Below are 27,792 nucleotides of genomic sequence, written 5' to 3'. Positions count from 1 at the left end.
GTTTACTCTTCCAGCACAATTTAGCTGTTTCTGATTGTGTTTCATTTCTGAAAATCCCTCACAGGAAGCATTTAGGCTACAGCTTGCACTGCTGTCAAACAGGTATAGAGGGACTTGAGAGTTCAACAGTCATAACAACAAAACCAAAAGCAGAATCTGACTAAATGCTTCAAAACCACTCTGGCACTTGGACAAGTGTTTAAAACAAAAGCAACAAACAACCAACCAAACAAAAAAACCCAAACAAACCATGAAACACCCCCACAATCCCATCCCCAAAATGCCACAAGAATTTTAACACTGTTTCAAAAATATGCAAAGAAAACCAAAGCCCTAAGCCTCAACCTGAGGCTCTTTTCCATGTGGACCTATCCAATTCCCCAAGTGCCTGGATAATAAGCTATATTTAGGGATCTATATAAGCTATATTTAGGGGTTCTGGTTTTCCTCATTGTCACTGTGCAGTTACAGAAGTGCCTTGAATCTTCTTAGAAAATTGCCTTGTGTAAGTTTAATTAAATGAAATTACAAAAATATGTGAGTAAGAACTGGCAGTTTAGTGCAGTAAGGAAATCAGGGGGTTATGATTAAACAGGGTCACACTTTGTGTGGTATTTCCCTAAAAACACCTTATACAGGACAGGGCAGGTGGTGGGAATGACCAGATCATAAGAAAAGCAACTTGGAGTGAAAAAATATGCTTGACTGGGGATTTAAAAAAAATATTTTCTTGTGAAGATTCTCTTTCAAGCACACTTTTCTGTCCTTTCCTTGTGCTGCCTGCACTTATTTGCTGGGATTTCTTTCAGAGCAGCACCAGAGCTGGTGACTCCTAAGCAAACACGACTGGTTATCTGTGAGAAGCAACATCCCCCCAACAACACAAAACACTGCCCAAATCCAAGCCCATTTATCTTCCTGCACTCATATTCCCTTGGGCTTCATTAGCTTGGCAATTTTCAAGTCACTGATGCCATCATGGAGAGGATATTTAGATTTTCTTATCAAAACTCTTTCATCCCTGCTTTTCATCCCCTGTTCTCCAGGGTGGTTTTATCTAAAGAGGAACTGAGGGAGACCCAGTGGCTGCTGGTGAGCCCCAACCTCCTGGCATTGCCTCCTGCCCTGGGTTTGGTGCTGCCAAGATGGCAATGGGAAATCCTTTTTCCTTTGTTTCCACAAAAAAACAGCACAAGGAGGAAAAAAAAATAAAAAAAATGAAAGAAGAAAAGAAATTGAGTTTTCCCTGTTGTAACATTTTTGTGTCTGGATTTTTTTTTTTTATATTCCAAGAAAAAAAGAAGGAAAAAAGAAAGGAAAAAAAATGGCTACATCCCATAATCAAGGCCAGCTATTCCCAGGATCAAGGAAAAAGGGGAAAGCCAGCCCAAGACAAGAAAGCTCAGGAGACGCCAGCCAAAGACTCAATCCTGAAATGAGACTTTCCTGAAAACTTCCCCTTTGTCTGTTCACACTGCAAAGCAATTTCTTTCTCAGCATCATATCCTTTCCAGAAAAAAAAAAAATCCTATTTATCACCCTAATTATCTATTTCTAAGCAGTGGGCTGGAGCATAGGAGCCATGTACCCATGGATTTCCTGACAGCATCCAGCATGATTATCCCACCCTGCAGAGAAAATGCTAATGAGGACTTTTGCAAATGAAAAGCCCCACGATCTCAACACGTTCTTCATTTTCACTTGTCTTCCAGAGGAAAACAACAAAGGAAATTAAGCTTCACCTCACGCTCAGCCGGGATGTAGAACTGGTTCTTTCAGAAAGGCATTTACTGAAACCTTTGACTTGGAATTCCCAGGCCTGACACAAGCAGGGATTTTTGGATGTGCTGCAGCTCCAGCACTGGAGCTGTAAGCAGTTTGCTGAGAATTTCTGCAGTCACTCAGAGTTCAGCCTCTGACAAGGCTTTCAAAAACAGCCCCTAAAAAAAGGGCCAAGTGGAAATCGCACATTGCACCACCTCCTTTTTTAGGGGTGGTTTTCTTGCCAACCCCTGGAGCTCTGAGGCTGGAGGAAAACAATCCACTGAGGGATAAAATAACCCCAGCATGAAGCCAGTGCCTGCTGGAGTTCCTGGGGTACTGCTTTCAAAAGTTGGGCAGACCAGGAAAATTGACTTGTCTGGTGACAATCTTTCACAAAGTACTAATGTTGAACTGCTGTTATTTACTTAGTTAAACTTTTAGACTGATATGCCAGGAACAATCCTGAAAAATATTTCACTTCCCCAGAAAAACAGTGTATCCCCCTATTTAGGTGGAGCACAGGAATTGCAGTCATTAAATTGTTTTCCACAAGTCTTTCAAGACTCTAGGGTGAAACACTCGACTGGCCACACACAAAAATTCATGGTAGCCACTCGTGTGTTGTGGAGTTCAGGAATCTCACAGGAACCAGACAGTGTGGATCCCACATTCATCCATGATACCCTGCACACACCACATTCAAAATGGGGGGAGTAGAGAACAGGGCTACAAACCAAGGGTTTGGGCTAGCAAAGAGATGCTGAAGTTCCTCCTGGATGTTGTAAGGTCTTGCTGCTCACAGGACACCACAGCACACAAAAAAAAGTGCACTAGGTGGCCTTTGCATCAAAGCTGGGGGGAAATTCCTGGGCTGCACAAAGAATAAAGCAAATGTTGGTGTTCAAGGCTCTGGCAAAGCAGATGTCCCTCCCTGCCCCTTGCAGGCATTCCTGGGTAGCACCCCTGGAGCATCCCTGCCCCACCAGGGCAGGTGGAAGAGCTCACACAGAGCCCTTGGGTTTGGGGATACCTGGGGACACCCCAGGGTGTTGGTGCCAAGCTCTGCAGAGATGCCTGGAGAGTCAGGACATAAATCCAGGTCTCTTCCATCTATATTGAATTGAAGGGCAGCTCTGCTGCCTAGAAACCTTCCAGAAACTCAAAACAAAGTTCTTTGGCTTCAGACAGCTCTCAGAGTTCTGCACTCCCCCGCAGATGAATTCTAATCACCATTTGATCCCACCCTTTATTTTTGGTTATTAAGCCACTCAGCTGCCAAACTATCCCTGCAGAAGGGTAGGAAGAACTTTGCTGTTCTCTTAATCCTGACTGTCCCTTCTGCACATCTGTTCCCTGGGCTCACACAACCACTGGCTGATCAATTTGCTACAGAAGATAACAAATCCGCCCCAAATATCTGCAGAGCTCAAACATTTAAATTTCCAGATAATTTGGAACAGGCCTGGCAATTCAACCCTCCAGAAGGGACATGTTAAAATTTAGATACTAGGAAACAAAATATTTTTAGATGCCAGCTGAAAGCTGACAGAGGCCAACTCAAAATATCCAGAATAAATCCTGCGCAGGCTATGAAAGAAATTGTGCCAACCAACATATACACAGATATAATATGCCAATTTTTACATGTTTTCTTCTTTATAATGAACAGAAGCAAAACATTCATATTAACCTTTACTCTTTCCAGCACTGAGGGGAAATGTCCCTTGTGATGGGGACAGGACATTTGTGAGCAGGTAAAATGCAAAAAGAGTACCCTGACAAGGAAATATATGACAGGACACTGGGTGGGGCCATGTTAATTGGTACATCTCATTTTCTGGGTTGTTCAAAGGCCAATTTGCTCAACAGGTTCATGAGAACACATCCAGGAACAAGAAACCTTCCATTATCTTTCATTGTACTTAATAAATAATGGCCTTAATTCTGTCTAATTACAGCTCCAGAGCAGGCTTATTTGACCTGCTGAAGTGGACTAGGTGTGACATGCTCTTCCCTCTATAACTATTTAACACTAAGAAAAATTCTCAGTTTTACCAGATAAAATCTCAACAGTTCTCTTCAGTTTCTCCTCTGTGATTGTTTTGCTCCAGATTTTGTACACTTCACAAAATTATTTAATTTGTAGCTAAAGAGTGGCATTTTAAAATCCTTGTCTAGTCACCCCCAGGTATTATTTCAGCCCAGTCCTCAACATTCAGAAGGATTTACTGCATGCATCTAATTCTTCCATATTCCTCACTGATACCCTCCTCCCATGGGAAAAAATGCTCCATGGAAGAAAATCATTGTAATAAAATCTATTTCCAGCCTGCAATAAAGGTGGCAGCAATACCTGGCTCTGGTAAATCACACCCCAGCAACATGGTGCTCTTGTTAAAACAGATTTGCAGAGGAGCAGAGCAGGGGGAAGTTGGGATTTTTGCTGCATTGTCCTGCCAGACAAAGGCCCAGTGTTCCCATCACACTGGCAATGGGACAGAAGTACAGTGGGGACTGAAGGTCCAGTGCTGTGAGAGAACAAAGGGAATATCACAGCAGAGGGGGAGGCTGCTAGGAAATGGCAACAAGGCAAATGCTTCACTTTCAGAAGACTTTACACTGGGTAAGAATGGAAGATTAATTACAGAGGGGCCTTAATTTGAATAAGGTTAAACAGAGCAGCTCCCACCGTTGTGTTCAAGCAAGGTTCAAATGACATCATGTGGGAAAAAGTCAGATCTTCGACCCAGAGCATCTCCAAAGGAAGACTTGTACCAAACCAGCTGGCAATTTGAGAGGGAGGGACCCTGCCCCAGCTTTATCAAAGGAAATCTGTGCCTTTGATGCACTTTTCAGTGTGTAGGGATGAGAATAAAAGATGCAAGGTACCCATTTGATATGCAGTGTTAACAGGGCCAAACATTTCTTTCTAAATGGAGTGATCAAAGTAAAACCCCAGTTCTGGCAGTGCCTGCTGTGACAGAGCTCCCTGAAGGGTGGGTGCTTTATCAGAATGCTGAGCAACAGAAACACCAGTGACATCTCCACACAACTGTCCCCAAGGCAGCACAGACCTGCCAGGACAGGACAGGCCAAAAACTGGCAGCATGAAGGTTGTAAAAATCTGAGAGGAAGGTGGTTTGGGCACAGACACACCTTCTGTCCCTCCCCTTTGTGCTCCTCCCAGAACAAACCCAGGCTCGGAAGCTAGAAATTAATTTCAAGTGGGAATCCTGGAAAAGAGCAAATTATCCACTCTTAGGAATATCCAGCCATCAGGTCAGTGCCTTTGCTGGCTGGGCATGGCAAGGTGATGCTGTGAGATGTGCAGCTGCTGCAGAGCAAGGCATTTCTGTCAGCTCAAACCTACAGCTACCAGCTATGATTGCTACAGTACCTGAGTGGGTCAGTTGAGATGCTGCTTCCTGTTTCCAGTGAAGTCCTGAGTGACAGCAAAAGAATAAAATTATGAAGCATTAAAGTATAAACCAAATAAAGCATGAACTATTCAGAAATTCTATGTCCTTAAATATCAACGACTTTACATTCTCTTCCTTCCTACTGACATTTCAGAGTACTTAGCATGCCATTAAACATGAGAGTAAATAAAAATACCCAGCCAAAAATACCATCACCCTTTCCTAGATTAGAGAAGAAGGAATTAGAGAAACATTTGTCTGAATAAGCCACAATCTGATCAATTTTCAATATTCTAAAAGCACTCCATCTCTGTATCTGAGTGACTTTTACACTCTGGGGCTTTCTGCTCTCTACCCAAAAAGGCACCTGGGGAGTTGTCCTGCAGAATTATTGCAGCACAGGGTTCAGGTAATTGTAGGAACTGAAGAAGTTCTCTAAGTATGCTGACTTTTGAGCAGCAATATTTAACATGCAGTGTGGTGTAATTACCCTTGCTCTCTCAGAGCATGACTCCAGGTTTATTATAACAACAGTATATATACATAACAGAGTTCTATTTTGAGGGTGAAGCCAGTTTTTTTCACAGGCTGTAATAAAACATCAGCCAAAGCCCCATCATTTTTAAATAGTTACTTGCACTCATCCATTTCTATCCCTTACACAAATGGCCACAGATCAGCCTTTGCTCACAGAGCCATAAACATGTACAGTCTGTGGAGGTTCATAAAATTCACATTAGAATTGCATTAATTATATTTACAGCGGCCATTCATAAATCAATGGCAAATCTTTACTTTGAATCCCAAGATTCCTAATTTGTTGACAAAAATAAACAGGGAGGTGTGAAGGGAGGAGGCCACAAAAGCAGCAAGAATTAGCTGTACAGGAATGGAAACAAACCATATTGTCCAAATAGCTTTTAACTAAAGCACTAAAGCTTGAAAACAGATTTGGGGAGCTTCTGCCACCCTGTAATTTGTTTGTTTCCCCAGCTCAGGGTCTGTGAATGGTGCTGAATTTTGAGGGGGTGGTTCACATATGCCAACCTTGTGGCTGGCTGTTGGTTTAACCATGGAAAGGGTGAACTTCATTTACTTATAATTCAGTTTCCTGCTTCCCTCCGTGTGCTGTGGAGGTGCCAGCCTGCTCACCCAGTGGGGCTTTGCCTTGCTTTTAACCCAGACTTGCAGAAAAAATCTGCTGGGAGCAGTTTGGGCTCTTGGTGCTGCTATGAATAAATATTTCTCAGACAGTGTCTTTGTGCAGCAGGGATGTGCTGTGCATATTGAGGAGATGCTAATTAGCAGTGATTAGCCCCAGCCCCAGCACAGCCCTGGTGACACTGAGCACTCCTGACCTGGGGACTCCTTGCACAAACCCCAGGAGCAGGATTACAGCTTCATTAGGAATCCTGGCTCTCCTTCCTGAAGTCAGGCATCCCAGGCACTCCCCAGCACCCAAACCCTCAGTCAGGAGAGGCACATGTATTTCTGTATAGAAATACACCTATTTTAATATATATAAACAATATCTTATTTTAATATATAATAAATAATGCATAACATATATTAATATACATTAATGAATACTATATATTATGTGTTTCTATGTTAATATATAGAAGCAATATATATTTTTTAATATATGTAAATAGACCTGAGAGCACAGCTTTCAGCAAAAATACCCCTCTCAGGGTCACAAACCGCAGGCTCATCACGTTTGGGAAAGCCCTTCAGGATGAGTCTGTCCCCCTGACACTGCCAGGTCCATCCCACCACATTCCCTCAGCACATCCAGATGTTTTCTGAGCACCTCCAGGGGTGCTGATCCCAGCACTGCCCTGGGCAGCCTGGGCCACTGCTTGTCAACCCTTTCAGGGAAGAAATAATATCCTAATATCCAACCTAAACCTCCCCTGGTGCAACTTCCATATTTTTTTTTTAGGTGAAGACCAGCTATAGGGACAGTGGCGAAGACAGGAGAAGCTTCTGGAGCTGATGTGGAGAAATTCCCTGGATGAGACAGATCCCCACAGCGTGGGGAGAAAGATGGAAAACAAACCCTACACAGGAGGGCTACACCCCCAGAATTGTTATAGCCCAGCCTTTTTACCGGGCCACCCAACCCAGACTCAGCCTGGAACTGTGGAAAACCTCAGGAGCAGTCTGACAACATGAAAACCAACATTTAGTGGCCACACACCCCCCTGTAGAAACAGGAGAAATCAAATTTAAATTCTACCAAAAAGATCTGGATTTAGGGTACAGAAAGTTAGTTAATTCTTATTGAATTTACAGAATAGTATAATCTCATCATCACTCCCCTTCTTTCTTCCCAGCTAAAATCCCATTTAAGTCTTTTGGTTTCTTTCCAAACTGCTCAAAGATGGAAAATTAATTAAAAACATAAAAATAACCCAGATTCTGAACACAATGTCATTAAAGCTGCAGCAAACCAAACATCTCATTGCTCATGGGGTCACTTCAGGAATGATAAAAATATATCTCATTTAGGTTACTTCAAAATAAGGTTTGTTAGTTTGTTCTGCTTTTTAACAAATTGACTGGACAGGGAAATAAAATACTGCACTGCTGTGAACAAAGTGAGCTGGAAGGGCTGATACTCCTGTTTATTCCTAATGGGCACTGGCTCAGGATGTTTGTAGCCCAGAAAGAAGCACAGACAATATCTAATGATGAAGCCATTAAAAACATATTGTTAAATATAACAGACTTCTCTATATATGTATAATTTCCATTGGTATTAATAAAGATAATTTTAAAAATTCCCAAAGTACATTAACTGCAGAACTGTGCCCAAGGCTTTGAGTGAAAATTGAGCTGAGACAGAGCACAGACTGCAGAACTGCCTGGAATTCTCAGGGAATGCTCCAAACCACCCTGGGGGCTGTTTTGCATCTCCAGTTGGTTTCCATGGAGTTTGCAAGGTCCTTCCAGGTGTGCAGTGGAGGAAGTCTGCCCCAGTTCCACCGTGACTCAGCTGAACCATGCACATTCCTGGCATTTCAGGGAAAGGCAGAGCAATGGTGGCATGGACTGGAACTAAACTGGAACTAAACTGGGCACACAGAGGGATTATTCACTGCTAACTGTGCTCAGCCTGGAACCTGAAGAATGTGTGCAATTGTTGGTAGTAACATCTGCTGTAAAGGCTAAAAGGATTATCCAAAGTAAGGTTATCCTCAGCTCCTGGGTGAGGAGCTTGGCCAGAGCTTCCATCTGTGCCCATCAGCACAGGAATCCTGACCAGCCCACTTCTGCAGTGCATCATGCAGGAGAAAACACAAATATTTCCAAGAAACCATTGATCCAAAATCCAGACAGTAAGCTTTGGGTATCCACAGACAAAAACTATAAACACAATTCTAGTCAAGAGTTCTGTCCTGGAGCACAAAACAAGGCCACAGGCTCCAGCTCTTGTTATTGGCACTGTGTGGTGAGCAGAGAGCATTCCCAGCAACTGGGGGTCTAAAGATCTTACTCCACAATGGTTTAGCAGATTGAAGGGAAACACACAATTAGCTCTTGGAATTCTGAGCCATGGGGTTTTTTTGTGATGAAAGAAACTGGTTTTTGTAAATACAAAAATCAGTATGACTGCAGATTATTTTGGAAATAGTCCAAGATGGAGCTCCTTATATTGTGTGACATAGAGAGGGTAGGGAATGAACACTGCAGAAGTGAAAACCTCCAGAGGTGTTTTGCTGAGCAGTGACAGCAGACAAGGAGTGTTACTGATCTGTGACTGCTACAGAGCCTTTCAGCTCCTGCCTCTCTGTGTGCAGCACTGACAGTGGGACCCACTGGGGGTTTGGAACATGTCCCTGTGACTGCAGCAAGCCCTGGAGTGACAGAGGCACCCAGAACTGCGCCCTGGCTCAGCACAGGGACAGGATGAACAGGGACAGCCACTGCACAGCCCAGCCCTGTGCCCGCTTCAGTCTCGGGTTCCCCTCTCGTGAGGGAGGGCAAAGTTCTGAGGAGGTTCTTGCTGGGCTGAGGGGATAATCCTGGGGGAGTCCCCACTCTGAGGGCCCAGCCCAGCCGCCTGCCCTCCTCAGGGTCCCCTGGGCAGCCCCACCCTCCGGCTCAATTTGCCTGGATAATGCTTTGCTAGGGCAGCAAAGTCCCTTCCCATCAGTGCAGATGGCTGCAACTGCTTCATTAGCTGCTCAGCAGAGGACAGAGGAGACCCCAGCACTACTCCCTTACTGCTGGCAGAGCCTACAAATAACCACACAGCACAAGCACACATCGTGCAAGCAGCCAGAAAAATATCCAATTTGAGCAAAGCCGAGATATTCTTCTGGCACGGAAACGCACAGTGGTGACAGATGAAATAATTGCAGTTGAAGCAAACCCCCAGCTTGATCCCAAATAAAGACTGCTTAAATATATCATCTTTTGGCCAAGAAGGGAGATTCACTTGGAGCATCGGAGTACAAAGATATGCTGTCTGCAGACAGCAGCTCAGAGGGGTGCGAGGGGAAAAGGCAGCTCTGAGCTCTGTCAGAGCCTCGGTGCTTGCAGCACTCCATCCCTCTCACACTGAGGGAAGGAATGCAGAATAACACATTAAATATTTAAGACCCTGTCTGGGGTGTTGCTCAGCGAATAATTGCTGCTGCTTGGCACAGTTTCTTCCCAGGAGCTGGCAGCTCACGGAAGAAAGGGAAACCTGCTCGCTGCAGGCTGGTGCTGTGATGCTCCACATGCTCACATACAAAGGAGGACTAAACTACTTCTTTGTACTCCAAAGTGCAGCTTCACCAAATGGAAATTATCACCCTTGCTTGAGGACGGTTTGGCTCACCTCGGACCCCAGTGTCAGTGCTCCATTTGGAAGGAAAGCCCAAAGCATCCAATCCCAACAGGCAGAAGGAAGAGGACAGAAGGATCATCCTCAGCCAGGACACCCCTCCGAAACAAAACTGGAAATGATAATCCAGCCATTTAAAGAAAATCATCCCTTCATGTCCCTTGGCAGAGATCTGGGAGGGCTCATTCCCAAAAAACCCCAAAGGCCCTGAGCTCAAGGGACCAGTCCAGCTCCTGTCACTCTCCTTCACCTGACCTCCCCAACAAAGGCTCTGAAGGAGCCAGCTGAGGGCAGTGCTCCCTTGGGCGTCAGGAGCAGAAGCTGCTGAAGGCCTTGGTCTCCTCCAGAGCCGGAGGGATCTGAGGGAGCCCCGCAGCGACGTCGCTCTGGCTGGAGCGGCCTTCACCAGACCTGCAGCCGGGCCTGCATTAATTAATTAACCAAATTAACAATGCAGTCAGCCCAGGCACTGCCAGGGCCCAGGGCACTGCTGCCTTCCTCCTGGCCTCAGCCATGGCACTGCCAGGGCCCAGGGCACTGCTGCCTTCCTCCTGCCCCGGCCTTGGCACTGCCAGGGCCCAGGGCACTGCTGCCTTCCTCCTGGCCCGGCCATGGCACTGCCAGGGCCCAGGGCACTGCTGCCTTCCTCCTGGGCCGGCCATGGCACTGCCAGAGCCCAGGGCACTGCTGCCTTCCTGCTGGCCTCGGCCATGGCACTGCCAGGGCCCAGGGCACTGCTGCCTTCCTCCTGGCCTGGCCATGGCACTGCCAGGGCCCAGGGCACTGCTGCCTTCCTCCCGGCCCGGCCTTGGCACTGCCAGAGCCTGTGCCAGCCATGGCGCCGCCGTGCCCTCACGCCCTCCCCGCCGGGCCAGCGTCCCTGGGCCGCCCTGCGGGGACAAAGCAGGGCAGGGCCACGGGCAGGAGCTCCCAGGGAAGCTGCAATGGCTCTGGCAGCTGCTTCAGCACAGCCAGTTCAGCAAAGCTGCCTCAGGGCTGATGTCAAAGTGGAACAGCCCCGCAGGATTGTGTGGGTGAGTGGGGCAGAGGGAATCAGCGCTCCATTGACGGCAGTCACTGGACACAACCTGACAATACACCTCCAATTCAGCCTTTCTGCTGGACAGACAGTGTATTAGCTGTGCTTAAAGAACTGGCACTGCTCACCTATGGAAAGGCAGCTTTCAGAGGGAAGGGCCTTAAAGGATACCATGGAAATTCCTGCTTCTCATTTTCTCTTCTCATGGATTTTGTTCCAAATATTTTAATGAACCATTTAGACAAGGAAGTATTTAAACACATGCTTAATGCTGCTCTTAGAAATAAAAAAGCTTTCCTTGCTTGGGGCTGAAGGGAATTGCATTCCCCCCTGGCCTGGTCTGAAGCGCTCCCAGCACTGGAGATGAAAGCAGCTCCACTGCCTGTCCTCAGAGCACAGCTCGTTTGCCCAGGTCACTCACACACAAGTGTGCCCAAACACTCATTTTTACAGCATGCTTTCCAAATCAAAATACAATTGCAGCATCTCAAAGAGATTTTAGATCTGTAAGAAAAACAATGCCCAGGAAACAAAGTCCAACATGACCCTGAAAGCCAGGAGGAAATAGCCAGACTAGCAAGGCTCAGCTGGCTTCCTTAATTTCAGAACACTGTGAAAAAGTGAAATTGAATTTCTGTGCAGGGGCAACAGAATTACATGAAATAAAAGCCATTTGTGCTTGCAAACTTGGGACCTGCATTCCTAGAGCAGTTGGCAGGAGTAACAACGGGGGGAACCTGCAGAAGCAGAAATGATGAAATTTCTGATTTGTAGTAACACACACCCTGTACAGTGAAAATGTTCCTTGAAAAATTAAATTCCAAAAACTGCCATGAGCTAAATTAACTCCAACAACAACACCTCGAGGTTAATGGCCCTGATGTTTAGGATTTCATTGCTGTGACTGCCTGGTATTCAGGCAGCCCAGCCTTCTGCTGGGTTTTCCAAAGGAGCTGCAAGCCCTCAAGCCCTGAACCCTGAGAAGAAAAATAACTTTATCAGAGACCCACTCCAGTGACAAGAAGCAGTTTAGAATATATTATCTGCTGAACATCTACCCAGCATTGTTTTTCAAGGTGCTATCTTGCCAGAGGAACTGATTTCATATTAAAATATTGCAGTGATGTGGTTTTGGCTTTGTTAGAAGTGAAGCCCATCATTTAAATTGCACTTATTCCCAGAGTTACACAAAGATCAGATGTTTATTAACAAGCTTCACTACTGTTTGCAGCTCAAATTTAGAACCCTGAAAACAAAACCAACCCGTACATGTGGCGTGGGAATTGGGGTTTTCCAAAGAAGGAAGAGAAGGAGCATTGTGATAGCAGCAGCCAATTGTATATAACTCAGTTTGAAGACATTAAAGCTTCCAGATCTATGTTCAATCCCCTGTGAGGCCAAGGTCCAGCCTGCTAATGTAATCTGAGAGCTGAACTGTTTGAAAACGTTTTGTTCAACAACATGGTTGGACAAACTTGCTCTCCACAAGGAGGCCTCACTGGTGTCCCTGGCCAGCAGCAGCTTTCCCTTTTTGTTTGTGCATCATCTGCACAGAAAGTGATGCTTGTGAGAGCCACAAATCCCAAAGCACTTTCACATTATGTGAAAGGTTCCCTGATGGCTGTAAATGGAGCACTGGGAGTAGCAAACTGCTCTTCTCTGGGCGAGCAAAATCCCAGCCAGCAGCCCAGGGAGAGAGCCTGCACAATTCCCCACAGCAGGACCCACCCAGGGACCACAAACATCCCAGGCCTCCAGGTATCCTCCCATGGCATTGGAGACCACCCAGCTGAAAAACAACAGAAAACAAAGGCTGGGGAGCGACCCTGACCTGGAGGTGTAATCTGTGTTTGAATCTCAGGCGTCCTTTCACCAGCTCTATCACTGTCCTCCAAAACCAGCTCCCAGCAGCTCTGTGCAAGTGATGCAGGAGAGGATAAAACCCTCCCCCAGGTGAGCACACGATGAACACACCCCAGCCTGGCCACATCACATCACATCCCAAGGCAGACTCACCACAGCATCAGCTGAAACTCAGCCTCTTCCTCTTGCTGCAGGTGCTGCAGGTAGGTTGAAGCTGCACACTGTGACAGCTCCTGCTGGCACTCAGGGCTGGCTCAGGGACACATTCCCCTCCACTTTTCCCCTGGTTTTTAGGCCAAAGGTTTGTTTCTAACCTTCCCATCAGCAGCCCCTACACGCCCAGCTCAGAGTGGGAGCTGGGGCATGTCTGCAGCTGGAGCAGCTCCCTGCACTCTGCATCCCACAGGGACAGAGCAGGGGGTGGGCAGGAGATCCACAGGCAGCAGGAGCCCAGCCTGCACTGCCAGGGCTCATCCATCACCTGCCATGACAAAGCCACTCATTCCTGCAGCTCTCCAGAACCATCAGCATTGCCAGTTCAGCATTCACATGACTTCCAACCTGTTTCCATACATCCCCTCCCAACCAATGAATATTCCCCTGCATGCCAGTGCTGCTCCTCTGAGCTCAGCCAGCATTTCACAGGAGCAGCACATTACAAGACTCTGTGGATCAATGAACATCCCTCTTTTGTTTCCCAGGAAATACACAGAATTACACACACTGCTAAGTGCATTCAAAGACCTACAATCCATATGCTGCTTCCCTACTATTCAGCAAAGCTGCATTTATTGTCTTAATCCCATCATTTCTCAAAAGGAAAATTGACAGAGATATTTCAGATAAGCAGATTCAATGGCTTAAATTCTAGTGCACTCTGTCAGTCTGTCAGAGGTTATGATGCTTCTTTTTAAAGACAGAAAACAACCTCTTTATCACTTCACATGCACAGTCAATGTTTCAGTGATCCCACTCCTCTGCAGGCTCAAACCTACAGGCTGAAAGCAGGATTAGAGTTTTTTAAAAAGCATCATTGCTTTCTGGAAGTAAAGGGTCACAAACCTAAGTTAAATAACATGCAATTAGCAAGCTAGCACAGAATCCAAACCCAAACCCAAGTGGAGCTATGTCAGCAGGTCTGTGGCCAAACAACAAAACGTGGGGTTAGTGGTGTGTGTGCTGGGAAAGGGATGGGCAGCTAGAGAGCAGCCCTTCAACTGAAAGGAAAGAGGATTTTCCAGCAAGTAAGCTGGCAGTTTACTTTTATCAGTTTACAGTAATATTAATTCTCACTGCCCTGAACTTTGATATTAAAACAAATCAGTTGAAACCTACAACAGAAACCACAATAAAATGATCATGGGATTTACACGATTCAAGAGCTCCCCAGTGCTTCCCATTCTCATCCTAAATTCCAATTTACAGTAGAACAGCTCAGGGTGCCTTTGCACCCATGAGAACTCCTGAAGCTTCAGTGCAAATCCAGAAATCAGGATGTGCAGCCTCAGATGCATCCAAAGGTTCTGGCTGCCCTCTGGATACAGCTGGATGTGTTTGGAGGCCAACCCTACCTGGAAAATGCTCTGTGTTCATACACACACACAGTGCTGAAATTCTTTGGAAAACCCCTCAAAACACAGAGAACATGGAAGGAAAATGTCAAAATAAGCTTTAAATGAGTCTCCCTCATTCCTCAATTTTACTCAAAGACCATTTCATCATTTACCTTTTCCACAGCAGAGAATCAGATGGAAGAAACACCTGGCAGAAACCTGCCCATCTGCCTGGAGGAGGCACCACTTCATCTCCAGTTCTGACCTCCACAGCCCCAGGTTTTCCCACTCCAGGTTACAGATAAAGCATCTGACATGGACACTACCAAAAACTGCCCCCCAATGCTCCTGCTCCTGACCAAGGTACCTGTGGGCTTTCTGCAGGGGGCTCAGTGCTGTGGCCAAGACAGGCCCTGTAGTAATTACATATCCTCTGAACAGAGAGAGACATAGTTCTCCCAGGATTTTAGAAGCTCTGGGAAAGTTAGAGGAAAGAATTCAAACGATTATTATCTCTCTTTCTGTAACCATTGTTTATAGGTATGGTTCTCCAGAGTGTGCTATTCATAGTTCACCAATTGTGTGAGAGAAGTTTCCTAAAGGCCAATCAGGTCTTAGTCCACCATTGTTTCTATAAGAACTGTAGATAACTAATAATAAGCAGTCTTTTCATGCCTTCTGATGATGGACTCTCTGTATCACCTTTGGCTGTCCCCAGTGCCCCTTTCAGTGATAAGGTCCCTAAAAGGAACTTGAAAGCCAAGCTCAGCATCTATTTGGCCTCATCTGGAATGAAGTCACAGACTTCCTGCTGCTCCACCACACACCTGAACCTTTGCCTCCCTTCAGGGCTCTTTGATCAGCCTTCAGTCTTTGATGAAAAGCATCAAATGAGTTGATAATGCCTATTTGTTGCTTTCAGCTTTACTTCTAAAAGCAGCAGCTGTTTCCTGCCTTAGCCTTGGCTGTTTCCTTCCCTCCACCAAGGGAGGAGCTGTCCCGACCCAAGGACAGCTCCTGTCCACATCTCCCTTGGAATCCAGCATAAAATTAAACACAAAACTTCCAGTGAGCTCCCTCAAATCAAAAGGAAGAACAATTTTAAAAGATGACTCAATCCTAAAGTTATAAAGTGTGGAAGAGGTTTTACAGTGACTTCTGTGAGCCATTGAGAAGTTTGACAAGAGAATCCATATTTACCCCTGAAAGAATTTCCTACCAAGGTTGTTGACATTGAAACCAAGAAAGAAAGAAGGATAAATAAGAGAAACGTGCAACTGCCTATTCCAAGGAGCACTTTGCTTGTCTCTCGTGATCAATGAGCAAAGTGTAAAGTTATGAGCTTTGTAAGAATGTAGAACAAGCATGCATGCTAGAATAAAAACAGGGTTTGAAGCCTTCTGGAAACGCAGTGTGTTGCTTTGTATTGCTTCTGTCTCAACTACAACAATAAAGAATGTCATAGTGAGAGGACAATAAAGAAAGTCCTGAAGAGCTCCAGGCATGTGGAGAGCACCCCATCCCCAGGCTGGATGCTGAAGGCACCTCCAGCACTCCTGGGAGTGGTGGGCACAGCTGAGAGTCACCCTAAGAAAGGATTGAAGGGACTTTAATGAGAGCAGCCTGAGCCCAGCACACAACCTGCTCTGTCAGGGCCATCTGCCTCGGCAGGGACGGCGCTGGCAGAGTCAGGAGACAGCTCCTGATTAATGACAGCCCTCGTTGGGTGACAGGGAAAATGACTGGAGCAACATTTCCTGATCGAGATTAATTATCTCCCCTCCCTAGCCCCTGGCAAACGCGTGGCGTAAAGCAGCAATTACAACTAATTGAATCCTCCGTAAAAATGAATTTAATTGAAGAGAGCAAGATGGATTTCAATGCTATCTCATTTTCAGGTGTGCAATGCTCCAGTGATTGGCTTGGAAAAAAAAATTCAGCGGTGAATGAGATGTGACATACTTTCTTTAGGATAAAATGCTTACATTAACGGGTCATAAATTGGGTTGATTTTATGCATTTGTTCTAGGAATGCATCAGCCAAAGATCATTAAAGGCCAAAGAGCACACAAATAACATAAAGAAAGCTAAATGCTTGAGTGGGTATGGAACAGGAAGGACTTGCTTGAAGCACTACAACTTAGAAAGGGACATATTTTCACTATATTGTTTTGCACATTTTCACTTGACTATGGGAAGTAAACATAAACCAAAGGAAACAACTTTTGGTTATTTGAAATTCCAGCTTCCCAGCTTGTTTAGCAAATAAAGATAATTATTTTAAAATCTTCTCAAATCTCAGGTCTAAAGAGAAAACAGCAACACCTGCTTTTTACAGAACTGACTGAGATAAAACATGAATGACACATAAAGGTATTAGCTGGGCACAAACAGGGGAGCCTTGCTCATCAGAATTCACAGAATGACCAGGTTGGGAGAGACCTTCAGGATCATCAAGTCCAACCCAGCCCCAACTCCTCAACTACACCATGGCACCGAGTGTCACAGCCAGGCTTTGTTAAACACATCCAGGGATGGTGACTGCACCGGGTCCCTGGGCAGGCCATTCCAGAACTTTATCACTCTTCCTGTGAAAAACTTTTTCCTAATATCCAACCTATATTTCCCTTGGCATGGCTTGAGACTGTGTCCTCTGGTTCTGTCAGTGCTGCCTGGAGAAAGAGACCAACCCCACCTGACCACAGCCATCTTTCAGGAAGTTGTAGAGTGATGAGCTCACCTCTGAGCCTCCTTTTCTCCAGGCTGAGCACCCCCAGCTCCCTCAGTATCAGGGTCTGTGGAACCCTCCCATACCAGCACATTTATATCACAGAAACTTTAACACCAAATGTTTGCCTTGCACTCACTATGGAACCAAAATATTTTGGGTGGGGCCTGAGCAACCTGCTCTGGGGAAGGGGTCCCTGCCCATGGCAGAGAATGATTTTTCAGGTCCCTTCCAGCCCAGCCCATGCTGTGATTCTGTTTCATTCCCCATCAGCTGCACAGTTACTCTCTTCTGACCTTGCAGTGTTCTAAAACTAAACCTGACTGGCTCTGAGGAATCCCTCCCATCTCCAGGAAGGTCCTCAAGGCCTCTTTGGAGGGTCAGTGCCTGGACAGCTCTGGGTCACAGCTAGGGAGCTGGGTGGTGGCAGGGCTGGAGCACAGAAGGTCAGCTCATGGCTGGGAGCAGGAGGCTGGAGAGGATACAGACACGGCCAGAAAAACTCCCCCTGAAGTCATTAGTGGCATTTCTCCTCGTGGATGGACTCAGTGCAGTTCTGCCTCTCCTCATCCATCCGTCTGTGGCAGCTCAGCACAAGGAGGGATCCCTGATCCCAGTGAGGAACTGGAGCCCCGAGCTCCCTGTCCAACCCCAGGCTCATCCTGAGCCCCAAAGCCCCTTCCCTCTGCCAGAAGGGTGAGCAGGGGGAGAGAGGGGGATAAACACCCAGAGAGTGGGGCTAAACACCCAGGGAATGGGATAAACACCCAGGGAGGGGGATAAACACCCAGAGAGTGGGGCTAAACACCCAGGGAATGGGATAAACACCCAGGGAATGGGAAAAAATACCAAGGGAATGGGATAAAATACCAAGGGAATGGAATAAACACCCAGAGAATGGGATAAACCCCCAGTGCTGTTCAGCCCAGCCCCTCCTTGACAGGAGTCTCCCATCCTTGAAGCTGCTGCAGTTTGGGGAGTTAAAAGAAAATGGGAAACCCACCTGAACCATGGAATCACTGAGGTTGGAAAGACCTCTTAAGATCCTAAGTCCAAATTTCAGCTGAACACCCCCATGACACTAAACCACATCCCAGAAAATGAGGGAAAAGGCTCAGAATGCCAAACACCTTGTAAATACAGGTGTGATGCCATTAACTATTATAAATTACTTCAGTAGATGTAGAATTATAAACCTGGATTTTCTGCTGATTTTCAGCAGACATATTCATCTAGCAGTAATGAAATCTACAGAATCATATTGTTTCATACCTTTTAATAAACAATTTCTTCATTTGGAAACCTGCTAGCCTAGGAGAGGTATTGCTGTGTGTCTGTCCTGTTCTCACAGCCCTTCCCAGACAGCCAGCAGTGACAGTGGGATGTGACACATCCCCTGTGGCTTTTCCTCTGCTTTAAACACAAACTTTCCCTGGAACACATCGTGCATTGCACTCCAGAAAGGTGGGGGCACAATCAAACAGCCTATTTAGGGTAATAATTATAAAATTCATAGAAAACATTTATGATAACAGTTATAAAACATAGAAATGACAGTGACTGTAGGGCATCCTGGCATATATATCCATATATATCTCCAGTGTTCAAGGGTGCAGAAGTACATGGAGCTGTCCTCCTCCCTCCTTTGGAGCTCCACGGACCAAGCCAGGCAGGCAGGAGTGATTTACCGGGAAAGCTTCGGGAAGGCTGCATTGGAGCTCCCTCTAGTCCCCACGCCAGGAAATAGTCAATTATTGCAAAAAAAAAAAAAAAAAAAAAAAAAAAAAAAAAAAAAAAAAAAAAAAAAAAACACCCACACAAAAAAACCCAAAAAAAAACCCCAAAAAACCTTAAAAAAATTCTACCGGCACCCGCACGCAATCCTAGGACAGCACAAAGCAGCGAGGGCTCCCACGGATGTTGGGATGTGTGGTTTTGGTTTTGGGGTCCCGTTCTCTGAGACTCCCCAGTCCATCTCAGTATTCCAGGTGAAAAAGGAATTGGTGCTGCACGTCAAACGGGCCATTTGGCAGCTAAATACCCCGGAATGCAAATGTTCCCGTTCCTCTTGCAAAACTGTGGCTCGGGAGGGGGGGTTCCAGAGGGGGCTCAGCCTTTCCAAGCCGGGAATTCCAAGTCCCCACGTCTCTCCAGTGACCTCAAGTGCTGTCCCAGTGCTGCTTCATTCCACCCCTGATCCTCCCATTCCATTCACTGCTCCCCCTGTTCACTGCTCAAGGAAGGAGCTGCCTCGGCCATAAATTACTTTATAATTCAAACTCCCCCCGAGTCCTGAGCTGCCTGGAATGGTGGCAATCTCTGCTCCATGGCACAGCTGCTGGCTTGCCTAGGGGAGCATCTGAAAACCTTGACTGCAGCTGTGCTGAGATCTACACCCTGCTGCATTTTTCAGGGGATAATTCCTTCTCCTACATTACACAGCATTTTCCTTCAGCTAGTTAAAATCTACTTTGGGAGATGAATATCTTAATTTATCTCAGTTGAACTGGTTTGGTTTTGGCTTTTTTTTTTTTTTTTTTTTTTTTTTTTTTTTTTTTTGCTCCATCTAGTGGTGCACAAAAATCCATCCCATTCCAGCCCAGAGTGTCCACACACTGCTCTGAGCTGTGTTAGGGACTTCCCACAGCTGTTAAAGGAGAGAAAATAATAGGACAGAAAATAACAGCAAGGCAGTGGTTGCTGTGCAAAGCTGGAGTCTCACACACCTACTTCAGGCAAAACCACGTATGAGCTGAATATGTTTGCACAGGAGAACTCCACATTGCAGAAAAAACCAAACCAGCCTGATCCTAAATAGTGCAAGTGCCTAAAGGTGCTGAAGGAGAAATTCCCCATCTGAACTTCCTCAAAGCAGCAGCTTTTTTGAAGCCCTCTGAGTTCATGGAAGAGGAAAATAAGAAAAAAATAAGAAAAATGCCATTTCTACTTCACCTTCCATCCCAAAATGCAGAATAAGACAGTCTTCACTCTTCACAAAAACAGTGCAATTCAGTGCAATTCGCCCAGGAAGGAGAATTTTTCTGCTGGTACCTTTCCCTGTTTTATAATAGCATGCAGCATTTTAGGTCATCTACTTCTAGCTCTGGTTAGCTAAGAGAGCCCCTACCAGCCTCTGCTGCTAAACCCAGGGATGCACAGCATGTTTTATTCAGCCAGCCATGATTTATTCAAAGAGGGAAATGTTTACTCCTGCATTTCTGGCTTCCACTGCAGCAGGGAAGGTCAGCTCTCTGTGTGCTCCTGAAGAGAAAATGCCACAATTCAGGGGTACTACAGCTACAAAATCAAACTGTTCCAAATCTCAGCAACCTCTAATGACCCTATTTCCCCTTAATTGGAAAACTACTGGGTAGAAACACCCCATGCCAGTGTCCTGTGACAGCCAATAATGCTGGGCAGGCTTTGCCTTCATTTTCTCCAGAGCCTCATCATTAACTGCAGCCACTTCCATGCTAATCAAGGCTGGCCCTCCAGGCTGGGGGGTTGAATTTGCAGGGTTAAATCAGTCTTGCTTCTTTGTTTTCCTCTGCACAAATAGATAAAAGGTACTCATTGAAAGATTGGACAAACCCTCCCCTCTGCAAGGGAATAATTACAGCGCTCCAGAGTTCAGTTCACTGAGGAGAGAGTGGTAATCACTGTTTACATCTGGGAGGGAGATAAGCAAGTCAAAATATCAGAAATTCCTACTGTTTGTGTCTTTGGGAAGCAACTCTGAGAAACTCTTAATTACAGAGTAAAAGACCCAAATGGTGAGCAGTGTTCAAACATTTCAGTGTTTAGCCCTGCCCAGTAAACATCAGAGGGGTATATTCCAGGGAATATAATTCCAGATATATATTCCAGGGATATAATAAATTGCAGTCAGCCAGTACACTATTTTTTGCATACATTATTTTGAAATTTTACAGCGGGAATGAGTGTTCTTCCTCTATATTGTAATGAAAAGTGATTCATAAATGTGTGAAACAGAACATTCAATACCAAAGAACAGCAGCAGCCACACAGTGCGAGCAGTGAGTAGAAATGATGCAGAAAAACTTGCAAAATCATGAAGGCAGATTATTCTTGTGCCAGCAAATCCCTGCCCAGGCCTGGACACTGCACAGTCACAAGGGAAGCACAAGGGAATATTTCACAGCAAGGACAGAGACACTAGATCAAACCTCACAGAAGAGCAAATAACCTGTATTCTGATTTTTTGGAGATTCCTTTGGGGAGAAAAAAGCACATTGTAAAGATGAGAGAGAGCCTCGAGCTGTCTTCACAGTGCTTCCTCCTTGATCCTGGTGATTCTCCTTTTATCCCATCCTCAAAGCCACACACAAGTACAAATAAATTCCTGCTTTTCCCCTGCATCAAGCCACCTCTGCCTCTACACCAGCCCCAGACTGTGGGGAGCAATATTTTACCTCATGATAGCAACTACAGATTTAAGATTTTTTCCCCCCCTCTCCCAGTCCTTCTTTCCCACTATTTTCAGGGTAGTGAATGCCACTGCAGAGAAATTCTGTTCTCTGCTGTATCTGCTTGCACTGATTAAGTTGGAAAACCCAACCAGCAGAAATTGTCTGGTTATTTGAGAGCCACAGGATGTGTCTGGAAAGGTGCAACCAACCAAGAGCCTTGTGAGCAGTGGGGACCTGGACACCCATGGACACAAGCTCATTTCTCCAGCTGCAGTCATGGGGTTGTGCAGCTGCAAGTTCATTCCTTCAGTGACAACTGAACCACAGATTTGAGAGAAATATTTGCAACTGATGAGGCAACAGAAGCACGTGAGCAGTGACCTTTGGTTGATCCAAGCCTTGCACAGAGGCCAAGGAAAGGAGAAGAGCTCAAAGCAGCTTAGGATGGAAGCAGGCATGGAGAGAGGTGTGTTGCCACAATAGAACCAGCACTAAGGAAGGGAAGAAGAGTTCACCTCCACCAGCAACATAAAACATCCCATGCTGGTGTTTGCCCAGCCTTGAAACAAACTCAAACCAGCCCAACAGAGATCTCACAACAGCTGCCCTCCCACCCCACATCTGGCAGAGAAAAAACCCCCTTGGGCTGTGCCCTCCACACCACACAGCAACAAAACTCACACTACACCTCAGGGCTTATGGTACCATTTATTTGAGCTCAAAATAAACTGTGCACTGGAGGAATCTGTTCACAGCTGGCGTGTGTCCTCAGCACTGGGCAGGAGGAGAGAGCTGTGGGGAGCCTGGAGAGGAGGCATTGCTCAGACTGGCAGCACGGGGTCCCAGGGCAGGTGTGCAGTGCCAGTCCATGCCCACAGAGAGGGAGGAGAGGAGCTGGGCTGGGCAGAGGAGCAGGGGCTGCAGCAGAGCCCAGCTGCGCTGTCATCTCGAGGAGGGGCTGCTAGAGCCCGAGGGCGGGCAGCAGAACTGGTGCAGGACATTATCTTCCCTGCCAAGGAGGGGGGCAAGAAAGAAAAGAGACAGAGGAAGAGAATCACAGGGAGCAGCATTAGGAAAATTCAGCTTGAAATCTGTTTGCTTTTGTTTTCACACCCACAAATACTGTGAGTTGTTTGTAAGCACCACCCAGGTAACCCATTTCCATCTCAGAGACAGGACTCTCCACAAAGGGAAGAACAGCCCAATGAGCCAAGGCCAATGCTGATGACTTAAACTCTGAGAAAAACACTGCTTTGAAAGGGCCACTTCTGTTTTTCCCATTAGAAAAATTACATTAGGCTGTCATTTACATACCCAGCCTAATGTGGCCACGGCCCCTTTATTTTTAACACGCTCAGAACTTCCCACAGGTATTTTCACTGCCCACATTCTGCTGGAAATGCAGAACAGGTGCATCCCTCTGTGAGGGAGGCTCACACACACAGAAATCCTGGTGATGACCAGGTCTGCTCCCCACCCCCTTCCCTCCCCAGGAGCAAGGAAGAGCTCTGTCTCCAGGAGGAGTTGCCAGCATCATGAATGGTGCCACCACGAGGCAGGAGCAGTTTGGAATACCCACATCTGTAATGCTGGAAGTGCTTTATGGCAGGGAAGGAGATGCTGGCCTAGCAGGAGGCTCCAGCCACTTCTGAACCTGTGACACAACCACGAGGGGCCACTTCCTTTAAAGTAAAGAACAGGCTAAAGGAGGAGGATGGAAAGGAACACAATGAAGGAAAGAAAACAAGAAAATCCCAAACCAAATTTCAGGCTGTTCTGCCAGTTCTCCTGACTGTGCTCAGGAACACAATCCACCATTTGCACTCCCTGCATCACGTAGGCATCAAGTGGAAAATTACAAGTATTACTCTAATTATGCCAGCTTTCCCTTGCCATAGGGTGTGAGCACAGATGCCTTATGTAATCAGCTGAACCTCACACTGACTTGGGGCAGGATTTGGTCACAGTTTGGATCTGGTTTGCTCTGTCCATCTGCATCCTGCCTCCCTGGGCCACGTGCTGCTGGTCTGGGCCATGCTGCTCTCACTCCTTTGCTCAGTTTGAGAATTAAAATACCACCAAGCTTTTCTATCTCTGCATATTCTAGAGAGAGCTTAAACATGCTGAGGTATACAGCTAGGCAACTGCAGCTAGAAATCAGATCTCTATTCAACATTTTTTGGTAGAAAATTTCAGTGCATATTATATATGCAATTATATATGAAATGCCATATCAGTACTAAAAGGAATTCTGAAGTGCAGCTCCTTCAGATATGTCCTTACCTGGGACTAAGCACTGACTGGAGCTACCACAGGGCCAGGGGCTCTGCTGCATGGTGTGGGATGTCTCCAGAGGTGCTTGTAGGGAGGACACAAGAAGGATTTGCTTTGTGTCTCAGGGAAGACAACAGTGCCCAGCAGTGGGAAAAAATAAACTGAGAATTGCAAAGTACATTTATCTATAAAGAGATATTTTTTGGTTTAGGGGATATCAGCTATTTCCCAGTTTTCCCTGGTTGTGATAATGTGCAAAAATCCCCACTGTGCTCTTGAGAAGAGTTAAGGAAAACCAAACCACTCCAATACATGATAGAAGCATCTGAAAGCTCAGCATTATTGCAGGGAGCCTCTGTGTTAACCAGTTATGGTGGCAAAACAGCTCCAAAGCCTCCCAGGGGCTCAGACAGAAAGAAATAGCACAATCAATCCTTCTATCATCGTCCACACAGTGGTTTGTTGCATGTAAGCCAACATTACCTGGTGAAACAAAGATTCCACATTAAAATTTCACACAAGTACAGTATTTTCAGAATGATGGTTTTACCTCCCAGAGGTGCTGATTAAACATTAAGCAGGCAGAGACTGCAAGAAAATGATGGGATTTCTTTGGTACTATAACATCCTTTGCATTATCATTTTGTTTTCACAGGTCTCACTGGGGAAAAAAAAAGAAAAGAAAAGAAAAATCTCTAGCTTCATGATTTAAAAAATGGTCTTTGGACATGATAAGGGCATCTAATTTGAGATTAGAAGGATGGAAGGTAGAGTGGATGGAGACAGGAATGAGTGACAGCCAACATTTCATGCAAATCAGAATGAGGAAGTCACAGTTATGAAAAAACACATCAGATGGAAAGATGCTCAGACATTAGTGGTAAGCAAATCTGTCCACAGTTGCAGTTTGCACACATCAGCCTGTTCCATACCCACACAGGGAAGGCAGACAGGAACAGAGCTGGATATCCCCAGCAGGGGCACTTCTACACATGGAATTTTGCTGTGTGTGAGGTTCCTGCACGACTGGGCTGAGGGTCTGACTGAAGTTTGTCTAAAGATGTCACAGAATCCCAGACTGGTTTGGGTGGGAAGGACCTCAAAGCCCATCCAGTGCCACCCTTCCATGGCAGTCCCAGGCTGCTCCAGCCCCAGTGTCCAGCCTGGCCTTGGGCACTGCCAGGGATCCAGGGGCAGCCCCAGCTGCTCTGGGCACCCTGTGCCAGGGCCTGCCCACCCTCACAGGGAGGAATTTCCTGCCCATATCTATTCTAAACCTACTCTCTGTCAGTTTAAAGCTATAGAAAGCATGTTTATTAAATGCTCTGAACCAACTTCCTCAGACAGGACACAGAGCTGATGAAATTCCCTTTCTGCAGATGCCATTTTAGCTCTGGGCTTTGCTCAGCTCCAGCTGCGAGGCCTCTGGCATGGTGATGCACCTGCCTCAAGACAGAGGCTCAGCAGCTGAAGTACAGGACTACCTGCATTTCTATTTTGGAAGCCTCTCTGGGTGTTCCACACTTCCTTTACTTTGCTCTTCACACCAGATATAAAATCTGCATTCCAATGATCTCTGACAAACCCAGAGCAGCTCCTGGAACCTGCAGCTACCAACCAGAGGCCGTTGTTTTCAAGGCTCTACTCGGGAGGCAGGAAGGGGAAGGGAGTCAGAGAAGCCAAGCTACAGACATTGCTGGTCTATTTTTTAATTCCCAAACAGAAATAACCCAAAAAGAGCAAGCAGAGGAGGCATATGGGCTAACTGGAACCCAGACAAGCATCTAGCTGGAAGGACACGACATGCTCAGGCTTCCCAAGATTTCCCTTGTAATAGGAGAATGCAAGATAACTTGTATTATTTCTGTCCCTTTTGAGCATTGTAAAATGAGTGAGGGATTACTGCAATAGCTGCAGTTATTAAAAATGCATTATTTCCCTATTAACGATTCCAAACAGATGCCAAAGATCGTCTCGACTAGAAATAAAACTGCTGGAGTGAATAAAACATCCAGCAATTAGCTAACAGCAAATCAGAGATGCTCCAGATTTCACTGTAGTGCATTCATTAATTGCTTCTTTCAGAGCAAATTTAATTTTTAATTCTGGGCTACAAAATTAATCCCTCAGTGTATTTTCTAAATAAAGCCTCAAAACTGCAGCCAGACCAAAGCATCCACGTCTGTTAGTTTTGTTTCTAATGATTTCTATTTATAAATTGATAAATGGGAAGACTAAAAGCTAAATTTAATACCATCATGTGTATGCAGAAATGCAAAGCCCAATCCTGTTAGAGCTCTAGTAGCTCATTTTCATTCACAGCAATGGGATCCCCATGCACAGGTGCTGCACAAAGCCAGGTGCACCATTTGCACTTGACTCAGAGATCGCAGTTGTGGGGATGGCAGTTTGGATATAACAACTTCAGAAACTGAAATTATGGGCAAACCAAACCAATTGCTGCCATGAGGATGATGGTAACAGCCTGGCTCCAGCACAGCAACACATCTGTGAGCAGGGACAGCATAAACATTGCAGTGTAATTTGGAATTAAATCCTATAAACGAAAATATTCTGGTTTGCAGCTCTTTTAATCCTTCCCAAGAACAGAGTGCTGTGGGGTGAAGGATAATTTGTGTTAGGAGGGACTGGTGGAGGTGTGGACAGTGCAGTCCCTGCTCAGAGCAGGGACAGCCAGTGGTGCCCCACTGACCTGAGCATGGCTGGGGACAGAGACCCCACATCCTCTGCTGGCCTCTGTCCCAACGTTTGGCCAAGCTCATGGTGAAATTCCCTCTCTCCCTACCTTGTGTCTAATTGGAATTTTCCCTACTGCAGTTTGGTTTTGTTGCCTCTTGTCCCTGGGAAAAGCTGGCTGCAACTTTTCCATATTGCCCCTGTTCACAGAACCCCAGACTGGTCTGGGTTAGAAGGACCTCAAAGCCATGGGCAGGGACACCTTCCACTGCCCCTCCAAGCCCTCTCCAGCCTGGCCCTGGACACTTCCAGGGATCCAGGGGCACCCACAGCTTCTCTGGGCACCTGTGCCAGGGTTGGACACCTCTGAGTGAAGAATCTTCCCTGATGTCCACCCAGAGGCTCCCCTGGCCCAGCCTGGGGCTGTTGTCTCTCCTCCTGTCCCTGTTCCCTGGAGCAGAGCCCCATTTGCCCTGGATGTCCCCTCCTGGCAGGGAGCTGTGCAGAGCCACAAGGTCTCCCCTGAGCCCAAATCTCCTTGAGAGCAAACAAGGCCAGGGATGAGCTCCTTCCCACCCCCCAGTCCTGAACCATCAGCTGGAGGTCCCACAGCACTCTGAAACTGCACAGGCTTTACACCCCCAGAGCAGGGAATTCCTGTCTTCACTGCACAAAAAAAAAAAAAAAAAAAACCCTGAAGAAATTCAGATTTTTCAAGCACAAAGTTAAGCTGCTCTAAGCTTTAATTCCAGAAGAAATATCACTGATAAAAACAACACCCTATGTGGAGCAAGACACTGAGATGTTCAAGGAACAGCTGGTTTTCCCATCAACATCCCAACAGGAAGATCCTTAAAATAAAAGCACTATCAACTAAGGACATAGGAAAACTAAAAGCCTCACTAAAAAGCAAGCAGGGAATCTAAGAATTTTCAGGCCCTGCTCCTCACCAAAGGAATTTGAGCTGTCTTACAACTCAACTATGGACTCACCACCACCAAATAAACAAAGGGCTCTGATGGGAGAAAAAAACCAAAGACACAAACAGATGCTGCAACACAAACCAACAGGGTGAATCCAAGCATGCATGGATAGAGGTAACTAGGGGATGAAATATTCAAACCAGAAATATGTTTATGCATTTACAGATTTAGGATTCATTGTTTGCTTTTGTCTTTCCTTATT

The 27,792-nt window shown here is 46.1% G+C and overlaps 1 protein-coding gene across 3 annotated transcripts in view; it reads right to left on the bottom strand.

Annotated features, from left to right (window-relative positions):
- IQSEC1 (IQ motif and Sec7 domain ArfGEF 1) overlaps positions 1-27,792 on the bottom strand; it is a gene marked incomplete at its 5' end in the record, with an annotated part of 285,707 nt that overhangs the window by 132,686 nt on the left and 125,229 nt on the right. For 2 of the 3 annotated variants that reach the window (XM_084214574.1, XM_084214571.1), the window contains one exon: positions 5,162-5,206. The exons of the other annotated variant lie outside the window; for it this stretch is intronic. In XM_084214574.1, the coding sequence (XP_084070700.1) occupies positions 5,162-5,206 (45 nt within the window). The remainder of the gene's footprint in view (positions 1-5,161; positions 5,207-27,792) is intronic. 3 annotated transcript variants of the gene reach the window in all.

This window comes from Fringilla coelebs (genome assembly GCF_963513975.1).
Source record: "Fringilla coelebs genome assembly, chromosome: 13".
In the NCBI taxonomy this organism is placed as follows: domain Eukaryota; kingdom Metazoa; phylum Chordata; class Aves; order Passeriformes; family Fringillidae; genus Fringilla; species Fringilla coelebs.
This window is presented reverse-complemented; position numbering and strand designations above follow the sequence as displayed.